A 25092-nucleotide genomic window follows, 5' to 3' on the forward strand; every position below is an offset into this window, starting at 1 on the left:
ATATATATATATATATATATATATATATATATATATATATATATATATATATATATATATATATATATATATATTATATATATATATATATATATATATATATATATATATATATATATATATATATATATATATATATATATATATATATATATATATATATACACACACACACACACACACAAATATTGCGTCATTTTAAATTATCTAGTGAAGTCAAAAAAGTATAAAAATGAAATAATAAAACATGAAATATTAAAAATATATATATTATATATATATATATATATATATATATATTTTTTTTTTTTTTTATGCATGCACAATAATTTATTATATATTTAATGTATATATATTTTTTGTGGTCCACACTACATCATTTTGAAACAATAAATGAAATAAATTATAACAAATATTGCATCATTTAAAATTATCTAGTGAATAAAAAAAATAAAAATAAAAAAAATATATATATATATATAATTTTCCGCATGCACAATAATTTATTTTATATTTAAATTTATTAATTTATTTATTTTTTTGCTCCACACTACATTATTTTAAGTTGCCTGTGGTGAGACAATAATTAGTTTTTAAAATGTTAAATTATAAAAAATGTATCATAAGTTAAAAGTATCTAGTGGCAAAACAGCAGTGTAAATACAATAATAATTAAAAAATTAAAAAATAAACATAATAATAATAATAATGATAATAATAATAATTATTATTATTATTATTATAATATATAAATTTAATTATACAATTAATGTTTTTTATTAATTAATAAAAAATAAAAAATTGGTCCATAAATTTAATTTTAAGAGGCCTGTGGTGTGACAAATGCATTTTTAAAACATAAATATTCCACGTAGAGTTTAAATTCACATGAGTTCATGAACAATAATTACAAAAGAATGTTGTTTAAAATACTTTTAGATGGGGTATTAAAAATAGATTTAGATGGCCTTTCCAAAAGCAATTTGTCGTCAACTATACCCAAAAGCTCTCCAGCCCAAACCTTTAGAAGAGTTTGCTGTGACCGTGCCTTTATTAATAAAATAGGCACCAGATTGTGTTCCACCCGCCCTTTGGGGTTCGTTTTGAAACAAACACACAGCGTGGACGTTTTCTTTAATACACCTGTTTGACTCTCCGCCAGGTTGGTTTTTGAACTCTTTTTTTTTTCTCTTTCTCTTGGCTCCCCACCCTAACTGTTTTCTTTGAGCCTGGAGCGAATGTGAAAGTTTAAATGACTTCTTGGTGTGGCTGCTTTTTGAACCCCGGCCAGCTGCCTCGTTGGGTTTGATTAGTTTAGATTTCACCCGGCTTTCATCTTGGAGATGTCAGCCTTTGTTCTTTCCTCAAAGAGACACACGCACCTCTTGGTCCTAACGCCCCCTATTCTTCCTCGGAGCGCCGCTGAATGGCTCGGCCTCCAGAAGACACGTCCCGAACGCATCGCACCCTCTGCAGCTGCTTGCGTGGCTATTCTTCTCAAGCGTAGGCTCGTGTTACACCTTTCAGCCAGAGACCTGGTGACTGATAAGGACGCAGATGAAGGCATGCATAATATTACACAGAGAGCGATGAATTATCAGAGTGGGATCACAGGACACTGGAGGACCGGAAAGAACTTTGATTTTACAGTTTGCGAAAGTCTGTTAAAGTAGGCTTTTTAGGATACATGCAATAACACAGAATGAATATACAGATCAAATGTCTGCCAAAGGAACAAATGTAAATGTACTTTAAGGTCTTGAGATAATACCATGGTACATGTCCACTAAACATGGTACTTTAACGTGGCACTCAGTCAGAGCCATGGTACTGTATATATTAATGTATTAGAGCAGTGGTTCTCAATCCTGGTCCTGGAGGACCCCTGCTCTGCACATTTTGCATGTCTGTCTTATTTAACACACCTGATTGAGATCTTCAGCTTGTTAGTTCAGTTAATGGATCTCTACTAATGAGCTGATGATCTCAGTCAGGTGTGTTAAATAAGGGAGACATGCAAAATGTGCAGAGCAGGGGTCCCCCAGGACCAGGATTGAGAACCACTGTATTAGAGCATTCAAGTAATTTTGGAAAAATCAGTGTTGTTTTTGACAACCACCTTAAATTTAGTCTTAGTCTTTTGGACTAAAATGCTTATTAGTTTTAGTCAAATTTTAGTCACTTCTATATGTGATAGTTTTAGTCCAATTTTAGTCGACGAAAAGTCAAAAAGGTTTTAGTCTAGTTTTAGTCAAAAAAGGAGTCTTTTAACAAATTAATGTAGGTCAGTAAGTATTTTGCTGTTGGGTAGTGTGTCACTTGTAAGTTCTGAAAAAAGCAGATCTATAGTTCAACACAATGTGAGCTTCCGGATCGACTATTTTCACCAATAATTACAATAATGAAGGAATGTTTTAAAACATGAAAAGACAAACAAGGATGGAATGCTAAAACGGCTTGCCATACTAGTATGGCAAAGAGTATTTAATGCTAAAACGGCTTGCCATAGCGGCAGATACGTTTTAGGTTTTGATTGGCATGCACAATAAGCAGAAATGTCATGCATTTTAAACGTCTGACGGACCACCCACTAACATTTTAGTCTATTCTCGTCTCGTCAACGAAAACTCACACACGTATCGTCATGTTTTAGTCATCAACGAGCCATTTATCTCGTCATCGTCTCGTTATCGTCATGAAAAAAAGTGGCGTCAACGAAATGATTTCGTCATCGTCATCGTTGACGAAAACAACACTGGGAAAAATACCATGTTGTATGTCCACAGAACCATAGTATTTCCATTGCAATTTGGGTCAAAGACGTAAAAGGGTTTAAGCATAAAAACAATATATGTAATACTGCTTTAAAAAATGTTTTAAAGTTTTCTGTTTAATTTAATTGCATTTTTGGTTTTGTTTTTCTAAAGCAAAAAAATAAATATCATACATTTTTCCCTAATTTACAGAAGACACCCACTAAAATGTAATTCTGTATAACAATCTTGTCAGGCATATTTACAAAAAAAAATCTATTTATGACATATTAAAAGATGAATTACTTTCACCCCAAATACTAATTAGTTGTAATTCTACATTTGTAAAATTTGCCACTATCCTAGGTTTTGTCCATTTGTCAGTAAGAATTGTTTTACTCATTTAAAACTCAGTAAAATGTTATATGCTCCCTTATTCTTTTATATATTTTAATATGTACAAGTCAGAATAAGCATGTTGTTTGAATTTTTACATAAATATTGTTACACTGAATGACAATGTAACATTATTTCAACCAAATTTTGACATTTTATTCTCCAAAAACGTATTTGAAACCTTAAAAGTTGACCCATACACCATGATGGCGAATGATTACAAAAAAGTACTTTAGCAGTATCATGTTTTTGAAAAAAAACTCTCTTCTGCTCACCATTTTATAAAAAAATGCAGTAAAATACAATAATATTGTGAAATATTATTACAATTTAGAATAACCATTGTCTATTTTAATATATTTTAAAATATAATTTATTCCTGTGATGCAAAGCTGAATTTTCAGCACCATTACTCAGGTCTTCAGTGTCACATGATCCTTCAGAAATCATTCTAATATGCTGATTTGCTGCTCAAGAAGCATTTCTGATTATTATCAATTTTGAAAACAGTTGCACTGTTTAATATTACGATGTTTATGAACATATACATTTGTAGCATTATAAATGTCTTTACTGTCACTTTTAATCAATGTAATGCGTCCTCGCTGAATAAAAGTATTATTTTCTTTCAAAAGTCCAAACCAAAACATACAAAACCTAATGATACGTCTTAGTTAGTGGCTTCCGTACCTCTTAATGCACTCTTAAAGTAAGCAGGCAGTCTTGTAGCAGGCAACCCTGAAGCAACCAGAGGTCAAAGGTCACGAGATCACACTGATGATAGGTCACAGTTTGAGCCATCACGGTCTTCTTGGTTTCTAGCCTTGAGCTTCAGCTATTAGACCACACCATCCCTGTAATACAAAGTGATTGATGTTGTATTAAGTTTAGCCAAAAAATGTCTGGCAAGAGCTGATAGCATAATGGGTTCATTCTCGTGGATGTCTAATGGTGATTGAAGGTTGTATATGTGAATTTCTGTCATTGTTTTGGAAATGTGACTTGGGTCTCCTCTCTTCTGCACTGTCTCCCTGAAGTGTCTTTTTTGTTTGGTTTGAAATGTCAAGAGTTGATAATGTGGAGAGACAATCTGCTCATAATTGGCCACACATGTTCTGTAAAGTTTGCTGAACTGTCACTCATAAAGCGCCGCTCACGGACGACACGCGACCGCTCCTAAACAGGCAGACGGGCTGACGGGAAAGACGCCGCTGGATTTATCGGCAGAATAGTACTTTACCTCAAAAACAGGGTGAGAGGAAGGATGAGATGCGATTAGATCAGATGCTTTGTTTGAAGTGAAGGAAAAGGAGAAATGGACATGAAAAAGGGGAAACAGAAAATATTTCTGGATTGTTTTTGATTTTGGGGAGGGGGGGGGGCGAATGTGAAAGGGGAAATTGTGAGGAAAACGGAAAGAAAAAGATTTTGGTTTGTTTGAAGTAAAAGGAAAGAAAAGGGGAAACTGAAGTGGGGGAAAGTCAGCAAAGGGAAAATGAAAAAAAAAATAGTTTGTTTGAAGTAAAAGAAAAAGTAAAAGCAATTTGGCTGTCCACGCCAGATGCGACGTGACAAAATCACTGAAATATCACAGCTCTTCAAAAGTGCAGAAGCGCACTGCACTCCCAACTAAACTGGCAAGTGTATAATCTGGGATTGGAAAGAGAAATGGGAAAGGAAATAGGAAGTAGTACAGAAAGGAACAGGGAAAAAAATAAGAATGAAATTAAAATAAGGGAAAATGTAAAACAGAAGGGAAGTGATTTTGCATTTTTTTTTTTTAAGTAAAGGAAAGAAATTGAAATGGGAAAGGTCAGGAAATGGGAAATGAAAAGAAGTTTTTCAATTTGTTTAAAGTAAAGACAAGAAAAGTAAAAAAAAAAAAAAAAACCTGGGAAAGGTCAAGAAACTGGAAATGTAAAGGAAAGAAGTTTTAGTTTGCCTGACGTAAAGGAAAGGGTAAATGGAAATCGAAATGAAAGTGGGAACAATTTTGGTTTGTTTAAAAGAAAGAAAAGGGGAAATGGGAATTAGTAAAGTGAGAAACAGGGAAAAGAAAAGAAAAAGACTTGCATGTTTGAATGAAAATAAGGGAAAATGGAAAAAGGAAAAGAAAAGGAAACCAGAAAGGAATTGATTTTTGCTTTTTTGAAGTAAAAGAGAAAAGTGGAAATAGGAAAGAAACAGGATAACAGTAAGGTCAAGAAAGGGGAAAAGGAAAAAATGGTTTGTTTTAAGTAAAGGAAAGAAATTGAAATGGGAAAGGTCAAGAAATGGGAAATGAAAAGGAAAAGAGTTGGATTTGCAAAGGTCAAGAAAGTGGAAATTAAAAGGAAAATGAGTTTTAGTTTGTCTGAAGTAAAGGAAAGAAAAGGGTAAATGGAAATTGAAAGGAAAGTGTGAACGATTTTGGTTTGTTTAAAAGAAAAAAGGGAAATGAGAAAGGAAATGGAAATGAATAAAGAAAGAAACAGGGAAAGGAAAAGAAAAAGATTTGCATGCTTGAATGAAAATAAGGGGAAAAGGAAGAGAAAAGGAAAACAGAAAGGAAGTGATTTTGCTTTTTTCGAAGTAAAAGTGAAAAGTGGAAATGGGAAAGGAACAGGGAAACCGTGGGGTAAGAAAAGGGGAAAAGGAAAAAATAGTTTGATTAGTTTGAAGTAATGGAAAGAAACTGAAATGGGAAATGAAAAGAAAAGGAAAAGATTTCCAATTAGTAAATGGAGGAAAAGAGTAAAATTACCTGGGAAAGGTCAAGATATGGGAAATAGAAAGGAACAGGAGTTTAAGTATATCTGAAGTAAAAGAAAGAGTAAATGGAAATGTTGGCTTGTTTGAAAGAAAGAAAAAGGAAAATGGAAAAAGGAAGAGAAAAGGAAAACAGAAAGGAAGTGATTTTGCTTTTTTAAAAGTGAAAGAGAGAAAACTGGAAATGGGAAAGGAATAGGGAAACAGTAAGGTAAGGAAAGGGGAAACAGAAAAATAGATTGGTTTGTTTGAAGGAAAGAAATTTAAATGGGAAAGGTCAGGAAATGGGAATTGAATTGGGTTTGGGTTTGTATGAAAGAAACAGAAACAGAAAAAGAAAGTAAAGAAAATGAGAAATGGACAAGAAAAGATTTTACATTTTTGAAGTAAAGGAAAGAAAAGGGGAAAGCTTAAGAAAGGGGAAGAGGAAGGAAAAACCATTTTGGGTTTGTATGAAAAGGGAAATGGGACAAGAAAGGAAAAAAAGAACAGAAAGAAAACGGGAAATGGACAAGAGAAGCTTTTACTTTTTTTGAAGTAAAGGAAAGAAGGTGAAACTGAAACAGGAAAGGTCAGGAAAGGGGAAACAGAAAGGAAAAGAAAAGAGTTTGGAGTTGTTTGTTTGACAGGAAAGGAAAAGAAAGGGGAAACGGAATGAAAAGGAAAAGAGGAGTGGAATTTGGGACTGTTTGTTTATAGCCTTTAATTTAGCAGGCGGCTCCATTTGAAAAGCTGATCGTGATGAATACGGAGTGCAAAAATAGACAGATGTGGAGATGATAAGATGTTCCTCTGGGATTCTCTCTCCTGGGGTTCTGGGAGTCACAGCCCATTAGTGGTTTATAATTTAAAAACATCTTGCGGTTCTAAGAGAGAAGATCGGCCCTTCTCTTTGGCTAATCGCAGACATGCCACCACATCTGAGACTGCTCATTATGCATCCTGTGGAAACTGTTTTTTCCTCTAAGCGTTTCCATGTGCGCTCCCAGTTTATTCCGACATTTCTCTTTGATATTCATATAAATGCGAGGATGCGTGTGTTTGTGCATGTGAGCGTGAACGCACACGACGTACACGTTCACATACGAACCCCAGAACAACCTTGGGCAAACGGCCCTGAAGAAACAAACAGCCAGAAGCCAAACTCGAAATCTTTCAGCGCCGTTTGACAGTTCGTTTGCATACAGATCTTTTATGGCCCGGTGACATTTTTGCAGCATTAGTCTTCATCCTGACCTTGAATCAACCCAAGTATTGTGTAATTCAGGTTGCAAATAAACATTTAATTCAAGTTTATGTTTTGCTAAGGCAATTAAACCACTGACATGCAAGATGATCCAGTTTCGCTTGTCGGTTGGTGAAAATTTATTCCATTTTCCTTGATTAAAACTCCTAAGTCTGAGCTTGTAAAGAGAATCTGTTCATGCGAAGTCGCAAACAGGAACTTCTGGATCAATGCGCAACAATAAGAGCATTTTCTTGCACTTTGAAGTGTCATTCTGACGCTTTCATGGCTTGGGATGTTTTTACATAATAACAAAGACTAAACTGTTTGTTCATATTCACTTCCATTACTTTTCACATTTATTATTTGGATAAGAAATGCAGATAAAGTTGCATGCACTCCATCCTTCTTTTCAGTTTATAAAGAGCAGTTTTGTGTTGACAGAATAGTTAGTTTGAGCTGCATGCAAATTAAGTTTGACAGCGCCCTCTTCTGTCTGATTTAATAATGTCTCTTAATTTCAGTCTCAGTCGGTGTGGATGAAGCTACTTTGAAACTTAAGCTACTCATAATTTACAGTAGTTTTTTTTTCAGAAGTGATCAAATAAATAAAACTTAGTTTAAAAACAGCGCATTTAGCACAACTAAATATTTAACTACAAAAAATAAAATATAAAATTATTCCGTTTTAGAACCGATTTATTGTCATTAATTGTCAATATGAACAGAAATGGCATCTGAATGTTATATGCAATGGGGCCCAAACATCTGGCATCACATCCAAAATGTGTGATTTTCTTAAAAAAAAAAAAAATGAAATTAAAAAAATGAATAATATATAAACACTGCCAACTTTTCTGAACACAGCAGACTTTTCTGCTCATCAGGGTTGCGTTTATTTGATTAAAAATACAGAAAAAAAATTTACTATTGTAAAATGTTAGTGCAATTTAAAATAGTGGTTTTCTATTTTAATACACTTTAAAATATAATTTATTCCTGTGATGGAAAGCTGAAATTTCAGCATCATTACTCCAGTCTTCAGTGTCACATGGTCCTTAAGAAATCATTCTAATATTTTAAATTATCATCAATGTTGGAAACTGTGCTGCATATTTTTTTATTTATTTATTTATTTATTTTTTGTAACCTGTGATAGTTTTTCAGGATTCTTTGATGAATAAAATGTTAAAAAGAACAGCATTTATTTAAAATAGACAACCTTTGTAACAATAAATACCTCGTTCAAAGTTTGGGGTCAGTAATATAATAAAAAGTGATAGTAAAGTCTTATATTGTTAGTAAAAAAAATCTATTTTAAATAAATGCTGTTCTTTTTTAACTTTTTATTCATCAAAGAATCCTGAAAAAATTAAAAAATTAAAAAAAAATTATGCAGCACAACTGTTTCCAACATTAATAATAAAAGTAATAAATCAGTATTTTAGAATGATTTCTGAAGGATCATGTGACACTGAACACTGGAGTAATGGCTGATGAAAATTCAGCTTTGCCTTACAGAAATAAATTACATTTTAAAGTATATCAAAATAAAAAACTGTTATTTTGAATTGCATTTTTTCAATATAAAATATAATTTAGGATGTAAAATTAAAAGAAAATAATTCAGATTATGCACTTTTTCTATGTGATAGTTCAATAAAATAAAGTTTTAAAAAATTACAACGAATATAATGTAATATTTAATGGAAAATGTATCTTTAAAAAAAGCATAAATGTAATATTATATCTTTTTTTTGTAATCAAAGCATTTATTTACCAATGCATAATAATTTAAAAAGATAGACAAAAGACAACTAGTAAACCCAGATTTTTGGACCCCACTGAGAGAAAATTGTTCTCAACACATTTTCTAAAATTTAATATCACTAACAAACTGTTCTTCTCTCTCTCTCTTCCCACCAGGTACGTCAGATCTCAGTCCGTTCTCGGCTGACCCGCGCCAGTTTGAACGTCAATTTCCCGGTCTGTCCTCTCTCGCAGATTCCCGTTTCCCTAGTCCGAGAATGCACTACCCTGCGACCTTCACATACACCCCCACGCCGGTCACCTCGGGCATGTCTCTGGGCATGTCCACCACCACCCACTACCACACCTACCTGCCTCCGCCGTACCCCGGATCCACCCAGAACCAGAGCGGGCCCTTCCAGACCAGCAGCACGCCGTATCTCTATTACGGTGCCTCTTCCGGGTCGTACCAGTTCTCAATGGTGCCTGGCGGAGATCGATCCCCCTCCAGGATGCTGCCGCCTTGCACTAGCGCTTCCACAGGCAGCACCCTCATCAACCCCAACCTGCCCAATCAGCCGGACGGAGGCGAGGCGGACGGCAGCCACAGCAGCTCGCCAACTGTGCTCAACTCCAGCGGCAGGATGGACGAGTCTGTTTGGAGACCATATTGAGACGAGCTGGTCAAACAAGACCTCAGCGCAGCACTGTTAGCCTTAAAGACAGAGTGCGAGAGATAGTTGCATGAAAGTATCATCGGATTTAAAGCACAAATTCATTGGTACTCGCTGGTACTCATTGATACTCACTGGTACTTGCTAATACTCGCAGGTACTCATTAGTACTCATTGGTAATGGTTTGTACTCGGTGGTACTCTCTGGTCCTCATTGGTAATTGCTGGTACTCACTGGTACTCATTGGTAATTGCTGGTACTCAGTACTCATTGGTACTTGTTTGTACTCATTGTTACTTTCTGGTACTTGTTTGTACTCATTGGTACTTGTTTTTACTCATTGGTACTTGCTGGTACTCATTGGTACTTGCTGGTACTCATTGGTACTTGCTGGTACTCGCTGGTACTTGTTAGTACTCCCTGGTACTTGTTGGTACTCATTAGTACTCGCTGTTACTTGTTTGTACTCATTGGTACTTGCTGGTACTCTTTGGTACTCACTGGTACTCATTAGTACTCATTGATACTTGTTTGTACTCATTAGTACTCGCTGGGACTCACTGGTACTCATTAGTACTCATTGGTACTTGTTTGTACTCATTGGTACTTGCTGGTACTCTTTGGTACTCACTGGTACTCATTAGTACTCATTGATACTTGTTTGTACTCATTAGTACTCGCTGGGACTCACTGGTACTCGTTGGTACTCACTGGTACAAAGGTACAAAATTGAATGGTTGCAGTGTATTTTTATGACTACACTGATGTTTTTTTTAAATCTAGAAAACAGATGACCCTTAAAGGGAATGATTTACGGCATTAAAGTGCGATCACATTAGCAATATTACAGCGAAATTTGCAGAGCAATGGTAAATGTGAACGTACCTTTAGTCTAATTCATCCGACATTCCACTTTATCAGTGATGTAACACATGCAAGTCTAAATTTAAAGGAATAGTTCAACCAAAAATTTAAATATACTTACCTTCATGTCGTTCCAAACCTGTATGACTTCCTTTCTTCTGCAAAACACAAAAGGAGATGCTTAGTACAATATTAATGCTGCACATTTAGATACAACGAGAGCATACTGTCACTGTCAAGCTCTGAAATCCTCTTTAAGATAATTCTTGGAGCTTTTAAACTCTAGCAAGCACCAAAAAAGTGGTCCATATGACTTGTGTGTTAAGTCTATTCAATAGCCTTGTGTAAAGATCTATATTTAAGAGTAAACATTTTTGGATGAACTATCCCTTTGTCTGTCCTAGACCTAAACTTTCATTGCAATAGGAATGCATCTATTGGCGCAGAATATTTTTATACTAACTCGGTATAACTTAGCATTTCTTAACACTGAAAGCAATTGTTTTTTTGTTTTTGTTTTATTTATGCGTGCTAGAAGTCAGCCATCTGAAACAGTACTGGCTAATTCCCTCTGATTATTTTAATTTATGTATGAAACGGTAGCAAACGGTACTGATTCGAAAAGCAATATAAGCCATATAAACATTAAATTATGCAATGTGTTTAGAGGGACGAAATTTAAGACGTTTGAATATTATTTTTGGGACATCTATTACTAACTTAATGAAATATTTACTCATTTTGTAATTTAAATGTTTTGTTATTATTATTATTGTTACTGTAAAGCAACCAAAAAGAAAATCCAATGATACGTAAGCAATGAAGGACGGATATTTCATTGTAAGACTATATCCACAATTAAACGTTTGTGGATTTTTCTTATTTTTCTCAGAACAAAGTCTCAGTCAGAAACTTTTTATATTAAGCATTAAGACATCCAGAAACGTTTTCGACTGAGTAAATCTGAGCTACATCTATAATCGATAAATGTACAAAGATATGTTACGAGAGTTGACGTGCTGCACTCTCCACTTGTTTGATTTTGGTATCCAATGTTTATCTAGTTAATTTATTTTAGATGTATTGTTTATTTAATGTTTTTTGGTGACTACAAGAACGACCAAACTCTTGCAGCAGTGGCCTAAATCTTTGCATCATCTTCAGATACAGACATGATCAAATCTCACGCATGCACTTGCAATAATAAAACGACCGGTTTCCATCTCTCGTGCAAATATGAAATCAATACAGACATCAGCCTTCTGTTCTATAACTGGATGGTTAACTGCACTTTGTAGGTTAGTTAAACACTATGCAAACTGTACTACAACAATCAAACTCAGAAATGTCTCTTTGCTGTGTGCTAATGTTCTTGAGGTACAATATAATCAAGTACTTTGAAATTACTGGCATGTTAGACAACAGAATCTTTGGCAATCTGTGGGCTGAAAGACATTTTACAAGCAAACGTTATACTGAACGGACAATCAAATTGAGTAGCCGAAATTACACAATGGATGTTTACCAGAAAAGTTTATCATCTCTATTTCTATAATTATTATTATTTATTAGTCAACAAACCATAATGAGTTAGGATGAAATGAGAGCTCCTGCAAATATGTTACCAATTCTATTTGTAATAATGCGATTTTCTTTACACTTTGTAGTTGGCGTCTTTGAAGAATAATGTGTACGTTTCTGGATTCAACAACAAGTGGTACTTGATCGAATGTTTGTCCAAATGTAAGTTAATAGGCTGCTGGCAGCACCCTTCTGGAACAAATGTCACTTGTCTTTTTATTTCTATTTTTGTTTAGAACAAAGCACTTCTTTTAAAGGGATGTAAAAGAAATGAAGCCTCAATGCCAGATATAAAGAATAAAAATTAATGTCCGGGTTATATTTTACTCAATAAGTCACATTTTGCATGATTTCCCAAATTTCTATCACAAATTCTCTTCATTGAAAAAAATGTTTTTGGTTTATTGGCAAATAAATACTTTTTAATTAATATAAAACATGCATTTCCAGTGATGTATAATTATGCACATAATTGCAATGCAAAAATTAAAAAAAAATGGTTCTAAACTTAATGCAAAATAAATAATTTTTAATAAAATATAACCTGAGCATATTCTTTTTTGGAGATTCACCCAAAAACGAGAAATTTGAACTAATTTCTTCTGTACAGTATTACATTTCTTTGAGTTCGGTAACAAAAAACAACACTTACACTGCTGTTCTTAACTGCCCCACTATTTTAGCCTTTTCTTTTACCGTGGTGTCTTCTGGTAGTGAGGAGAGCGTTTATGTTTACAGAATGTTTACAAAAAGCTGCAAGCAGGTAACTGCAAATGTAAAGAACCTCTGCACTGTTAACTTTGTATGAATTCGTGTTTAATTGCTTCAATATGCCTGATAATACAAGAACAACATTGGTCTGTCTTAATCGAACATGTCACAGGGCCAAATATTTATATGCTTCTGGGCTATGGACTATGCTTTTCATTGACCCTTTTTTATGTAGTACCCTTGCAAGAGTCTGTTTTATGGGTCAGTAGCAGAGATTCCTTCCATATTCATTCTATATTAAAAAAGCATTGAGATTTTTAGTACGTTCTGGCGTTCTCTCATATCGCAGACATACAGAGAGTTTGGGGCTTCTCCTTGGAATATCTATTTGCAAATTTCATTTACATTGCCAGGTCAAGTTAACACATGAAGAAAACCAAATGCTTCCGCGACGTCTTTCACAATCCATTATTGACATTTCTGTACTTTTAACTAAGTGTTTCGTATTTGAAACCCTGGAAAAACTGCTATCGAAATATGCATCGTTTGGATTCATCAAAATGCTTTGTTTGTAAACAACGGGAGAAGGCATTATCTCATTTGTGTCGAGCATTATTTCCATGCACATACTGTACAGATGTTTCAGTTTCGACAATCTTTCGTCCTGTTTCATCCATAAAGTTTCTGAAACTTTAACCTGTTTGTATGGGACTAACAATCCAGTAAAAATGTGTGAGATTTTTGAGCATTTCTGATGATTGTATCATTTGTCTTTGAGAATAAAAATGGCTTTTTGTTATAACTCACCGTTTTCTTTTTTCTTTTTATTAATAAATGAGCAGTTTGGTAGAGAAACCTAATGCATGCATAAAGTTTGAAGGAAAAGATCAACAGTAATTTGTTTTCTATGATTTTGCACAAAAATAAGCAGAATTGCAAAGAAAAGTTTGCAATTGCATGCATTTGTTCTATTCTAGACATTATGCATATGCTTAACCTAATATTATACAAGCGTATAAACTGTAAGTTTTTACTTTTAATAATAAAAAGTCTTGCAGTGGTGATTGACTTTATTAAAAATACCTCAAAAGCAGGTGCTTCCTAGAAAACGTGAACTTGTGTTGGAAGCACCAAGGGGAGCAAGAAAAACTACTTTCACTGCTGTTTCACAGAGCTCTAGTTAAATAACAACCTCAGTTTTAAATATATATATATATATATATATATATAGGGCTGCACTGGAAAACCCCAACAGCCAACAAAAAGAGCTAATCATCAAGGAATTGCTTCATTACATGTCTGTATCTGAGTCATGGTTACTAAAACACGTCCACAATCTTTACATCTAGAAACGTCATTTAAAAATGCTGTTCAGCAGTTAATAAATAAGCTAAACTTAACCCTACTGAGCTGCACAGAAGAGAATGAACCAAGCTAAATAAAATGGAAGGGAACCGATTCAAACTGATTTAAACATTGCTTAAATTAAATTAAATGTAAATAAAAACAAAAAATGTACTACATAAAAAAAATTATAATTAGCCATCAGTAGTTTTACGGAACTGAATTTACACTAAATGAAACTCAACTCATCCGTATTGAACTATACTGAAGAGACTGAACTAAGCTTAATTCAATTAAAGGCAATTAAACTTTTATTTGAACTTCAGGTTGAGCAAAGCATAGCTGAAATTAATTCAATATAAACAAAAACATAAAATTATTTTAGAAATGGCATTTTTCTTGAACTTTTCTTTTACTGATTAGACTGAAATCAAACTGAACAGAACAGAATCTAAATTAACTGAACGGAATTTAATCGAACAAAATGTGACTTAAAGCTGAACAGACTGAAAAGGAAAACAAGAAACATCTGTTACATTTAGAAATTACATTTCCTAGCAATTATGTTAAACTAAACTGACCTTAAATGAAATAAAGTGTGTTTAATTGGCAAACTAAATGTAACTGAACTTAGCTGAACTGAACTAAATATAAATAAAAGAGAAATTTCTAAACTGAATTTAACGGCACTGAACAAATGTCATCAGTATTTTAGTACTGAATTCACACTAACATTGAAGTGAACTGCATTTAACTAAACAGAATAATGCAATCAGTAGTTTAATGAACTGAACCGACAATAAAATGAACAGAACTAAGCCTAACCGAATTTAACTGTATTAATCAATGTCATCAGTAGTTTAATGAACTGAATTTACACTAAAATTGAACTGATCTGAATTTAACTGAACTGAACAATGTCATCAGTAGTTTAATGAAATTAATTGACACAAAAATTGAACTGAACTAAGCTAAACTGAACTGAATTTAACTGAACTTAGCTGAACAAAACTGAACTAAACAAAATATAAATAAAAACAGAAAATATAGAAATGACATTTAGCCATCAGTAGTTTAGTGAACTGAACTGACACTAAACTCAACCGAACTAAGCCGAACTGAAGTAAACAGAACTGAATTTATCTGAACTGATCAATGTCATCAATAGTTTAATTACCTGAATTGACACTAAAATTTAACTGAACTAAGCCGAACTGAAGTGAACTGAATTTAATTTAACTGAACAAAATCAAAATAAAAACTAAGAAAATTTAGAAATTTCAGTAGTTTACTAAGCTAAATTGACACTAAACTGAACCAAACCTCACTGAACTGAAGTTAACCAAACTGAATTTAACTGAACATCAGTAGTTTAATGAACTGAACTGACACTGAAATTGAACTGAACTGAAGAGAACTCAATTGAACTGAAATGAATTTAACTGAATTTACCCGTGTAATCAGTAGTTTAATGACCTAAACTGATTCTAAAAATGAACAGAACTAAGTCGAAACTGAAGTGAACTAAATTTAATTTAACTGAACTGAACAAAATATAAATAAAAACTGAGAAAAATTAGAAATTACATTTTGCCATCAGTAGTTTACTGAGCTAAATTGACACCAAACTGAACCAAACTTCACTGAACTGAAGTAAACCGAACTGAATTTAACTGAACTGAACAATGTCATCAGTAGTTTAATGAACTGAATTGACACTAAAATTAAACTGAACTAAGCTGAACTGAAGTGAACTGAATAGAATTCAACTGAACTGAACAGAACAAAATATAAATAAAAACAGAAAATTTAGAAACTACATTTAGCCATCAGTAGTTTACTGAGCTAAACTGACACTAAATTGAACCAAACTGAAGTGAACCGAACTGAATTTAACTGAACTGAACAATGTCATCAGTAGATTAATGAACTGAATTGACACTGGAATTAAACTGAAGAGAACTAAACTGAACTGAACCATGTAATCAGTAGTTTAATTAACTGAATTGACACTGAAATTGAACCGAACTGAAGTAAACTGAATTTAACTGAAAAGAATTTAACTGAACTGAGCTGTGCAATCAGTAGTTTAATGAACTGAATTGACACTAAAATTAAACCGAATTAAGCCGAACTGAATAGAAATTTACCTAAACTTAACTGAACAAAATATAAAAACTGAGAAAATTTAGAAATGACATTTAGCCATCTGTAGGTTACTGAGCTATATTGACACTAAACTGAACTGAAGTAAACCAAACTGAATTTAACTGAACTGAACAATGTCAACAATGTAGTTTAATGAACTGAATTAACACTGAAATTGAACTGAAGAGAACAGAATTGAACTGAAATGAACTTAACTGAACTGAACAGTGTAATCAGTAATTTAATTAACTTAACTTATTACAAAAGTAAACAGACCTAAGCTGAATTGAAGTAAACTGAACTTAATTTAACTGAACTGAACCGTGCAATCAGTAGTTTAATGAACTGAATTGACACTGAAATTGAACCGAAGTAAACTGAATTTAACTGAAATTAATTTAACTGAACTGAGCCGTGCAATCAGTAGCTTAATGAACTGAATTGACACTATAATTAAACGAAACTAATCCGAACTTTAGTGAACTGAATAGAACTTAACTGAACTGAACAAAATATAAAAACTGAAAAAATTTAGAAATGACATTTAGCCATCAGTAGGTTACTGAGCTAAACTGACACTAAACTTAACTTATGATAAAAGTTAACAGACCAAACTGAAGTAAAGTAAATTTAACTGAAATTAATTTAACTGAACTGTGAAATCAATAGTTTAATGACCTGAACTGATTCTAAAAATGAACAGAACGAAGTCGAACTGATTTGAATTTAACTAAACTGCACAATGTCATCAGCAGTTTAATGAACTGAATTGACACTAAAATTGATCTCAGCTTTGCTGAACTGAATTTAACTGAACAGAACTAAATTGAACTTAACATAGCTGAACTGACTGGAAACAAAAACATGAAACATCTGCTACATTTAGAAATGACATTTGCCAGCAGCTCTGTTGAACTAAATTGATCTAAACTGAACTAAACTGAATTAAACCAAACAGAACTAAAGTTGTACTGCCGCTGTCTGTCTGCCTCCCGTGGGTTTTATGAGTTTGCACTTCGTAATCTTTCCAAAGAACCAAAGATATAGCCGGTCTGCATTTTACATTACATTTCCTCGTCATACACGCTGAAAATCAATAGGGCTTTCTGAACAGCTCTGATGAAAATCCGAGATAGAGAGCTTTCGTTCCTGGTTTAGATTGTGCAATGCTACTTCAACTTGAAGAGCATAGCAATGTTCAAACGTCTCCGAGTCAGTTTATTGAACGGGCCTTATCTGCGCATATCTTGCCAGAATATGTAGGCCTGAATCTCCATGAGATTTTATATGATTTCCTGTCACTTTTCCTGACTATATTCTGAATTTCCACCGGAGACTTTCATAACATACACTCCAAGACAGACAAATGCTCCATTATGCAGCACGTGATGATTAACGCCCGTTAATGTGTCAGATGAAACGGATCGGTTAATGCTGTGAGCTGTTCAAACACATTGCCAGCTGTTTGTCTAAACCTGCACTGAGGGTCTTTAAACGGCCCTATCAATGAACGCAAACATCCATAAGTTCAGCTTGGATCAATGTTTGCTTTGGATCGCCTCAGCCAGGAAATGACTCAATGGGCTTATTTAGCGCTACTTAGAGCGAGTTCGACACTATTACATTGTTTTAAGACAAAACACGTGTGTTTCCTTTTCAAAATGAACATTGTGCTCAACGTTCTGTCATCTTTATCAAGGCTAATTGATAAAAGTTCTCCGATTCTGTTTTCATTTGTGGGTCGGCACGTTGCCTGACGGTTTCAAGTGAAAATAAACAAGTACGACGAGAGAAGCAGGAACTAATGATGGTCTTTCCGTATCAAATAGAAGTGGGGTTGATAGCGCAAAAGCCAAACACTGAGAGGATCTAAGAATTAGGAACATCATCTCTGGCCTTTTTAAGACAAAACTCAAGAGTGGTTGCTGATAAATGGATCTTGGTTTCTTGTTGCTGTGCTCAAAAAAATGGATGATTGCTTCTGTCTCAGAGTAAAAAATAAAACAGGCATTTATGAGATTGAGTTTAAAATTGTGAGATACAAAGTCACAATTACCTTATTTTTGAGGGACAAAGACATTTGACTGCTTGATAAATTTAGTTGATGATGCTAAAAAATCAGCTTTGAAATCACAGGAATAAATTACATTTTCAAATATATTTAAATAGACAATAGTTATTTTAAATAGTACATTTTTTTTTTATTTTACTGTTTTTGCTGTACTTTGGATCAAATAAATGCAGACTTGGTGAGCCGAAGAGACCTACTTAAAAAAAAAAACATTAAAATCTTGGGGGTGTATATTTTTTAAGTTAGTTGAATAACATATTCAATATAGTTTTCTAAAATTTATAAAATGTTTATTATATATACACATTTTAGGTCATAATTCATTGCATAAATGTGACCCTGGACCACAAAACCAGTCATAAGGTAAATAAATAAGCTTTCTATTGATGCATAGTTTGTTAGGATAGAACAATATTTGACCGAGATACATCTATTTGAAAATCAGAAATCTGAGGGTGCAAAAAAATCAAAATACTGAGAAAATCACCTTTAAAGTTGTCTAAATTATGTTCTTAACAATGCATTTTACAAATCAAAAATTACATTTTGATATATTTACAGTAGGAATTTTACAAAAAATCATCATGGAACATGATCTTTACTTAATTTCCTAATGATTTTTGGCATAAAATAAAAATAAAAATTTTTGACCCATGCACTGATTTACGCATCATTTCCTATCGTTCTCTCCGGATGAAATAGGAGGCTTCTGGTTTCGCAGCTTGTTGTGAGGGTCAGTCATTTCTCATACAGTTAAGCCCCTGGTTGCTCCAAATCACTTCACAAGCAATCAAATCTGCATACTGCTGTCCCAGTTTGGCTGGAGGTGTGCCAAGGACAATGCCCCGACGCCTTTAACAGGGTGAAACCTGCGGGACATCTGAAAATAGAGACCCTTAGTGTCCCACGGCTGTCTGAAAGCTGCAGACGGGCTTGTCGGGCCTGATGATTTATGCTGGCAGCGCTCATGAAGTATTTGCTGCCGCTGGGAGGTTTCCGTACAAATGAAGTGTGAAGCTCACAGGAGCACGGAGGCGGCGGGGCGCAATCCTTAAACACCTCCAGCGCGCCGGCAGTAAACGGGACACTTTGCAAGAGGGGGTGGAAGTAATGTGTAGAGGTGTTATCTAAAGCTGATCGCACCTGTAAGCTCTCGATTCATCTTTTGTCCTCTGCGTGGCCAAGTAGGACGCGTTCCTGGATCAGCGCTGTTTGTCCTTGATCAAACAAAAACTGTGATTTTAAATATTCAATGAAACATGATGGAGTGCAATAAAGGTTCAGAAAAATTTGTAAAAATAGTAGAGTAAAAACAGTAATATCGTTAATATTTGTATCATTTAAAATACACTACCAATCAAAAGTTTTTGAACACTAAGATTTTTAATGTTTTTTAAAGATGTCTCTTCTGCTCACCAAGCCTGCATTTATTTGATCCAAAGTACAGCACAAACAGTAACATTTTGAAATATTTTTACTATTTAAAATAAATGTTTTCTATTTGAATATATCTGTATTATTATGTAAAAAAACAGCTAAGTAGAATATTTTCAGGTTTATTTGATGAATACAAAGTTCAGAAGAACAGCATTTATGAAACAGAAATCTTTTGTACCATCTTTATCATCAATTTAAAGCATCCTTGCTAAATAAAAGTATTAATTTCTATAGTTTCTCTCCCATAAGAAAAATTTTACTTACCTCAAGCTTTCGAATAGTATAGTGTATAATGTTACAAAAGCTTTTTATCTCAAATAAATGCTGATCTTTGGATATTTCTATTCATCAAAGAATCCTGACAAAAAAATCAACTCAACTGTTTTCAATATTGATAATAATAAAAAAATGCTGAAAATTTAGCTTTGTTCAGAGGAATAAATTACATTTTAAAAAATATTCAAAGAGAAAGCAGTTATTTTAAATAGTAAAAATATTTCACAATATTACTGCTTTTTGCTGTACTGCTTTTGCTGTATTTTGGATCAAATAAATGCTATTGATTGATTGATCTATTGATTCTTTGATCAATAGAAAATTCAAAAGAACAGAATTTATTTAAAATAGAAATCTTTTTTTTAAATAAATAAATAAATAAATGGCTTTACTCTTACTTTAACGTCATGCATCCTTACTAAATAAACGTATTACTTTCTTTTTCTATTCCTTTTTTCACAATCTTACCTAATTTGCAGCAAAAACAGTTTTCAACACTGACAATAATAAATGTTTGCTGAACATCAATTTAGCATCAGTGATTTCTGAAAGATCATGTGACACTGACGACTCGAGTAATGATGCTTAAATTTAGATTTAATCACAGAAATAAAGTACATTTTACAATATATTCAAACAGAAAACAGCTATTTTAAACAGTAATAATATTTCACAATTGCAATGATTTTACTGTATTTCCTAAGCAAATTTTTGAGCAGAAAACACTTTTCAACAACATTAAAAAAATCATAATTATTCTAAATATTTGAGACTGGTAGTGTGTGCATTCTATATACATAATACAACGCTTTTTTACACAAAAACAGTATATTTTAGTAACTTAAAGTTGCCTTTTAAAAGGATCCAGTGACCGCTTTTGCAAGAGTAATTGTAAGAGTAGTTTTGTAGGATTTTTTTTTAGGAACTTGAAAACCATTCACAAAGGTACAGAACTCTGTGTGAATCAATGTAAGACCTCAAATGCATCCTCACCTCATTCCCAGTCCTGCTTCAAGGTCACGTCAATGCTGAACCATGGGCAAATTTTACGAAACACTGCCCTCCTGTGGGTAAGCTTCATTGCAACTACTGTATCTCAGAAACCAAGCTGGTGCTGCAACAAAAACAAAAAATCTAAATGAATGAACACCAATTAAAACTTTTTTCAGCATCAGTTTCACAGCATGCTGAAGCATTATAATTATGAACTACTTATTTACATTATTATTATTATTATGAACTAAATATTTAATTTAAACATGCTTGCACACAACAACAGCCCGTAAGCTTGAAAAAAACAAACAAAAAAAAAAACGGGAAGATGATATACAGTTGCATAGGTTGTTTTCTTGTTGACCACCCAGCAGTAAATATGGTGTTTTGATGGAAACGATGGTTACGCCTTGGTAAACTTGGGATTCCCTCTAGCTAAGGTTGAGGCGAGGATGGAAAGAGGAGGTGAAGATGAGATACAAGAGCAAGAAGCCAAAGATCAATCATTCAGTCTCCATAAATACTTTTATGAGTCAGAAATGGTGGACGGCAGCCCTTAGAAACCAAAAGCAATTTTCTGATGCACAAGAAGAAATCTTATTCTGAGTTTGATTATAGATGTCTCTAATCACAGTCTCTATGGTGGTTTCTAAATCAGCAATTTGGAGAGTGAAGACAGTTTTTCATAACATGCGTAGTTTGTCGAATGTGAAATATCTAAACAGCCAAATTGGAGGGAAAGGCACAAATTTAATATCTTAATTATCTCTCTAAATAAATCTGAAATAAAAGCAATGTGTTTACATATAATAAAATACAGGGGTCATTAGCTTTTCGGTTGGTTAGAATCATGAAATTTCATTGGTATTGGTATTGACTTTGATTTTGTGACCACACTGAATGTAGGAACATGCAGCGAGGCTTTCATCATTATTTTCGAGCCCTGCATGACATGCGCTCTGGTTTCAGAAAAAGGACGTGTGAAACAGAAGCGAGGCTCCGTTCTGACACCTCGCTGGAAACCGCCGAGTGCCAAAGCCTAAACAAACACACGTGTGTGAGAGTGACACTGTTTCACCCCATCAATCTCACCCTCTCTATCTTCCCAGCATGCAGCAGGGCCTGACACCGCTGGAACCCAGCGCACAGAGCAGGACGGCTCATATTATGACTGCAGAAGGGTCATTCCACGCTCTGCAGAGCGATACAGTGACTTGCTGCCAGTAGTCAGCAGCTGTTTACACTGACTGAGAGTTTGTCCTCGTGGTTCCTTTGAGGTTTTACTCAAGATGATGTTGAGGTGTTAAGATGACATCACAAGATTTTTGATAAAACCTTTGGTTTTACATATCAAATTAGATTAATAGTTCACCTATAACTGAGTACTGTCATCACAGTACATCACTGGGGTTTTTTTTTCAGCTTTTCCTTAAACGGTGAAACTGGCTATAGGTTGCAAAGCTCTAAAAAGGACATGAAAAGCATCATGAACATTTTCTTACAGCTTATTTTCAGTTTTGATTCCTTATGAGTGAATTTACCTTATGTTTCAGTCTATTCTTAATGTTAAACTATTTAAAAAAAACTTAAAATACAGTTGAAGTCAAAAGTTTACATACACCTTGGAGAATCTGCAAAATGTTAATTGTTTAGCAAAATAAGAGGGATCATATAAAATGCATTATTTTTATTTAGTACTGACCTGAATAAGATAATTCACATACAAGACTTATAGTCCAAAAGACTTTTATAAAAATGACCCTGTTCAAAAGTTTACATACACTTGATTCTTAATACTGTGTGCTGAATGCTTTTTCTTCAGTGATAGTTGTTCATGAGTCTCTGAACAGTCTGCTGTTCTTCAGAAAAACTCTTCAGGTCCCACAAATTCTTTGGTTTTTCAGCATGTGTATTTGAAGCCTTTCCAACAATGACTGTATGCTTTTAAGATCCAACTTTTCACACTGAGGACAACTGAGAGACTCATATGCAACTATAACAGAAGGTTCAAACGCTCACTGATGCTCCAGAAGGAAAAATAATGCATTAAGCAATTAGGCAGGGTGTAAACTTTTAAACAGAATGAAGATGTGTACATTTTTCTTATTTTGCCTAAATATCACCCTGATCTTCAAATTCAAAACTTTTCACACCCCAGCTCTTAATGCATCGTGTTTCCTTCTGAAGCATCAGTGAGAGTTTGAACCTTCTGTCATGGTTGCATATGAGTTCCTTAGTTGTCCTCAGTGTGAAAAGATGGGTTTCAAAATCATACAGTCATTGATGGAAAGGGTTCAAATACACAAAATGCTGGAAAACCAAAGAAGACCTGAAGGATTTTTCTGAAGCAGGCAGTTTAACTGTTCAGGACAAACAAGGGACTCATGAACAACTATCACTAAACAAACTAAAAAAAAAAACACAGCTGTGGATCATTCAGGTAACAACACAGTATGAGGAATCAAACTTTTGAACAGGGTCATTTTTATAAATTCAACCATTATTATCTATTGTGGGCTATATGTAAACATCTTTTATGTGAAATATCTTATTTAGGTCAGTACTAAATAAAAAATAACATGCATTTTGTATGATCCCTCTTAATACGGTAAAACAATTTTTAACATTTTGCAGATTTTGCACAAGGTGTATGTAAACTTTTGATTTCAACTGTATAGTGCACAAATGGTAGAAAATACTGGTGGTGCTTTTTTGCTTTTTTTTTTGAAGTTCAATAGCTCCTGTTCACTATATGCTTTAAATGTTTTATTTATTTATAAATACTGCTTTTCTAAATTCTTTATTTCAGTTTTAGTTTGTTATTTTAGTACATCAAGATGCATTAAATGAAAATGAGAAATGTTGCCTTGGCAAAATGCCAATGGCATCTTTTGTTATTTTATTTTAATAAACGTTTACTGTATTAACATTGTTTTAATGGTTTTAGTTTTAGTTAACTAGAATAACTCTGATACAGAAAATAGGGGCTTTTTTCCCCAAAAAAATATCTCCTTTTGCATTCCTAGAAAGTCATATGTTTGGCTCGACATGAGGGTGAGTCAATGTTGATGAGTAAATTTTAATTTTGGGGTGAACTATCCCTTCAGGCTTTCCATGGAAAAAAATACATTATATTGTGATGCAGATCTAAACACTAAGATGGACAGATGGGGAACACATGAAAGCATAGCATACATATACAGCGAGATGGAAATTTGAAGTAGATAAAAGCGTGTATCCCAAAATCCCAAAAGGCAAGTTGGCGATGGACAAAATAAAATATTCCTACCAAAGCAAACAATACCAAATGCCATTTCATACACTCTCAGCATGAAGACTTTTAATTTTCCACCATAAAATGTGAAACCTCTTGGATCTCTTCATGAGGTGCAGACAGACAGCATTGAAGTCTAAATCAAGATCTGACTGATGCATACCCACAATTACCCTGCTGTTTGAAACAGGGGCAAACTTCAACATTTGGTATCATTTAGAGCCCAGGCGATGTCACTGATGCACAACCGATCCACAGTCACAAATCCAACAAGATCTCAAAGGATATTACTGCGCAGCGATGCTTGAATCCAACTCTGTGCGTTAGCCTATAATTATAAGACTCAAGCAAACGCTTGTTTTGATAAAACGGTCCGAGTGAACTACAGGTTGCCTTGCCTTCACTGGCCTGAAATCCTCTGATGTTGGTGAATCCGAGCCGAGTTGTGGAGGAATCGCATACGTTTGGCGTGGTGCGTTGGCAGTGTCCGTGGAGTGGGCTCTGCTTTAGATTACCTCTGGGGTTTGAGCTATGAAAACGCAATTGCCACTTCAGCATAAGTTAAATCAGGTGGGAAGCGAGTAATGAAGTCAGCGACTACCGCTGCTTTGACACCCTTCAAGAAAGGTAGAAGCATTCAGGAAAAGACTCATTTTCTCACATGTAATTGGTGGTTCCAGGACATATAATGTGCTTTTTCCAGGACTGTGATGCTATCATTCTTGCTTTCTTCCATCCAAACCCTGCTACCGCAGTTTCTGTCAAAAGAAAAGACACTCTAGTTATTGTAATGTTAAAAAATTTGATTTTTACATTTCCTAAACCAAATGTGAGTGCAAACTTTACG

At 33.9% G+C, this 25092-nt stretch overlaps 1 protein-coding gene across 1 annotated transcript in view; it reads left to right on the plus strand.

Annotated features, from left to right (window-relative positions):
- Positions 1-9790, plus strand: part of LOC141295316 (runt-related transcription factor 2-like) — a 79348-nt gene extending 69558 nt beyond the window's left edge. The window contains exon 8 of the mRNA XM_073826526.1: positions 9049-9790. Within this exon, the coding sequence (XP_073682627.1) occupies positions 9049-9545 (497 nt within the window). The 3' untranslated portion in view covers positions 9546-9790. The remainder of the gene's footprint in view (positions 1-9048) is intronic.
- The last annotated feature ends 15302 nt before the right edge of the window (positions 9791-25092 follow it).

The sequence above is a fragment of the Garra rufa genome, chromosome 21 (assembly GCF_049309525.1).
Source record: "Garra rufa chromosome 21, GarRuf1.0, whole genome shotgun sequence".
In the NCBI taxonomy this organism is placed as follows: domain Eukaryota; kingdom Metazoa; phylum Chordata; class Actinopteri; order Cypriniformes; family Cyprinidae; genus Garra; species Garra rufa.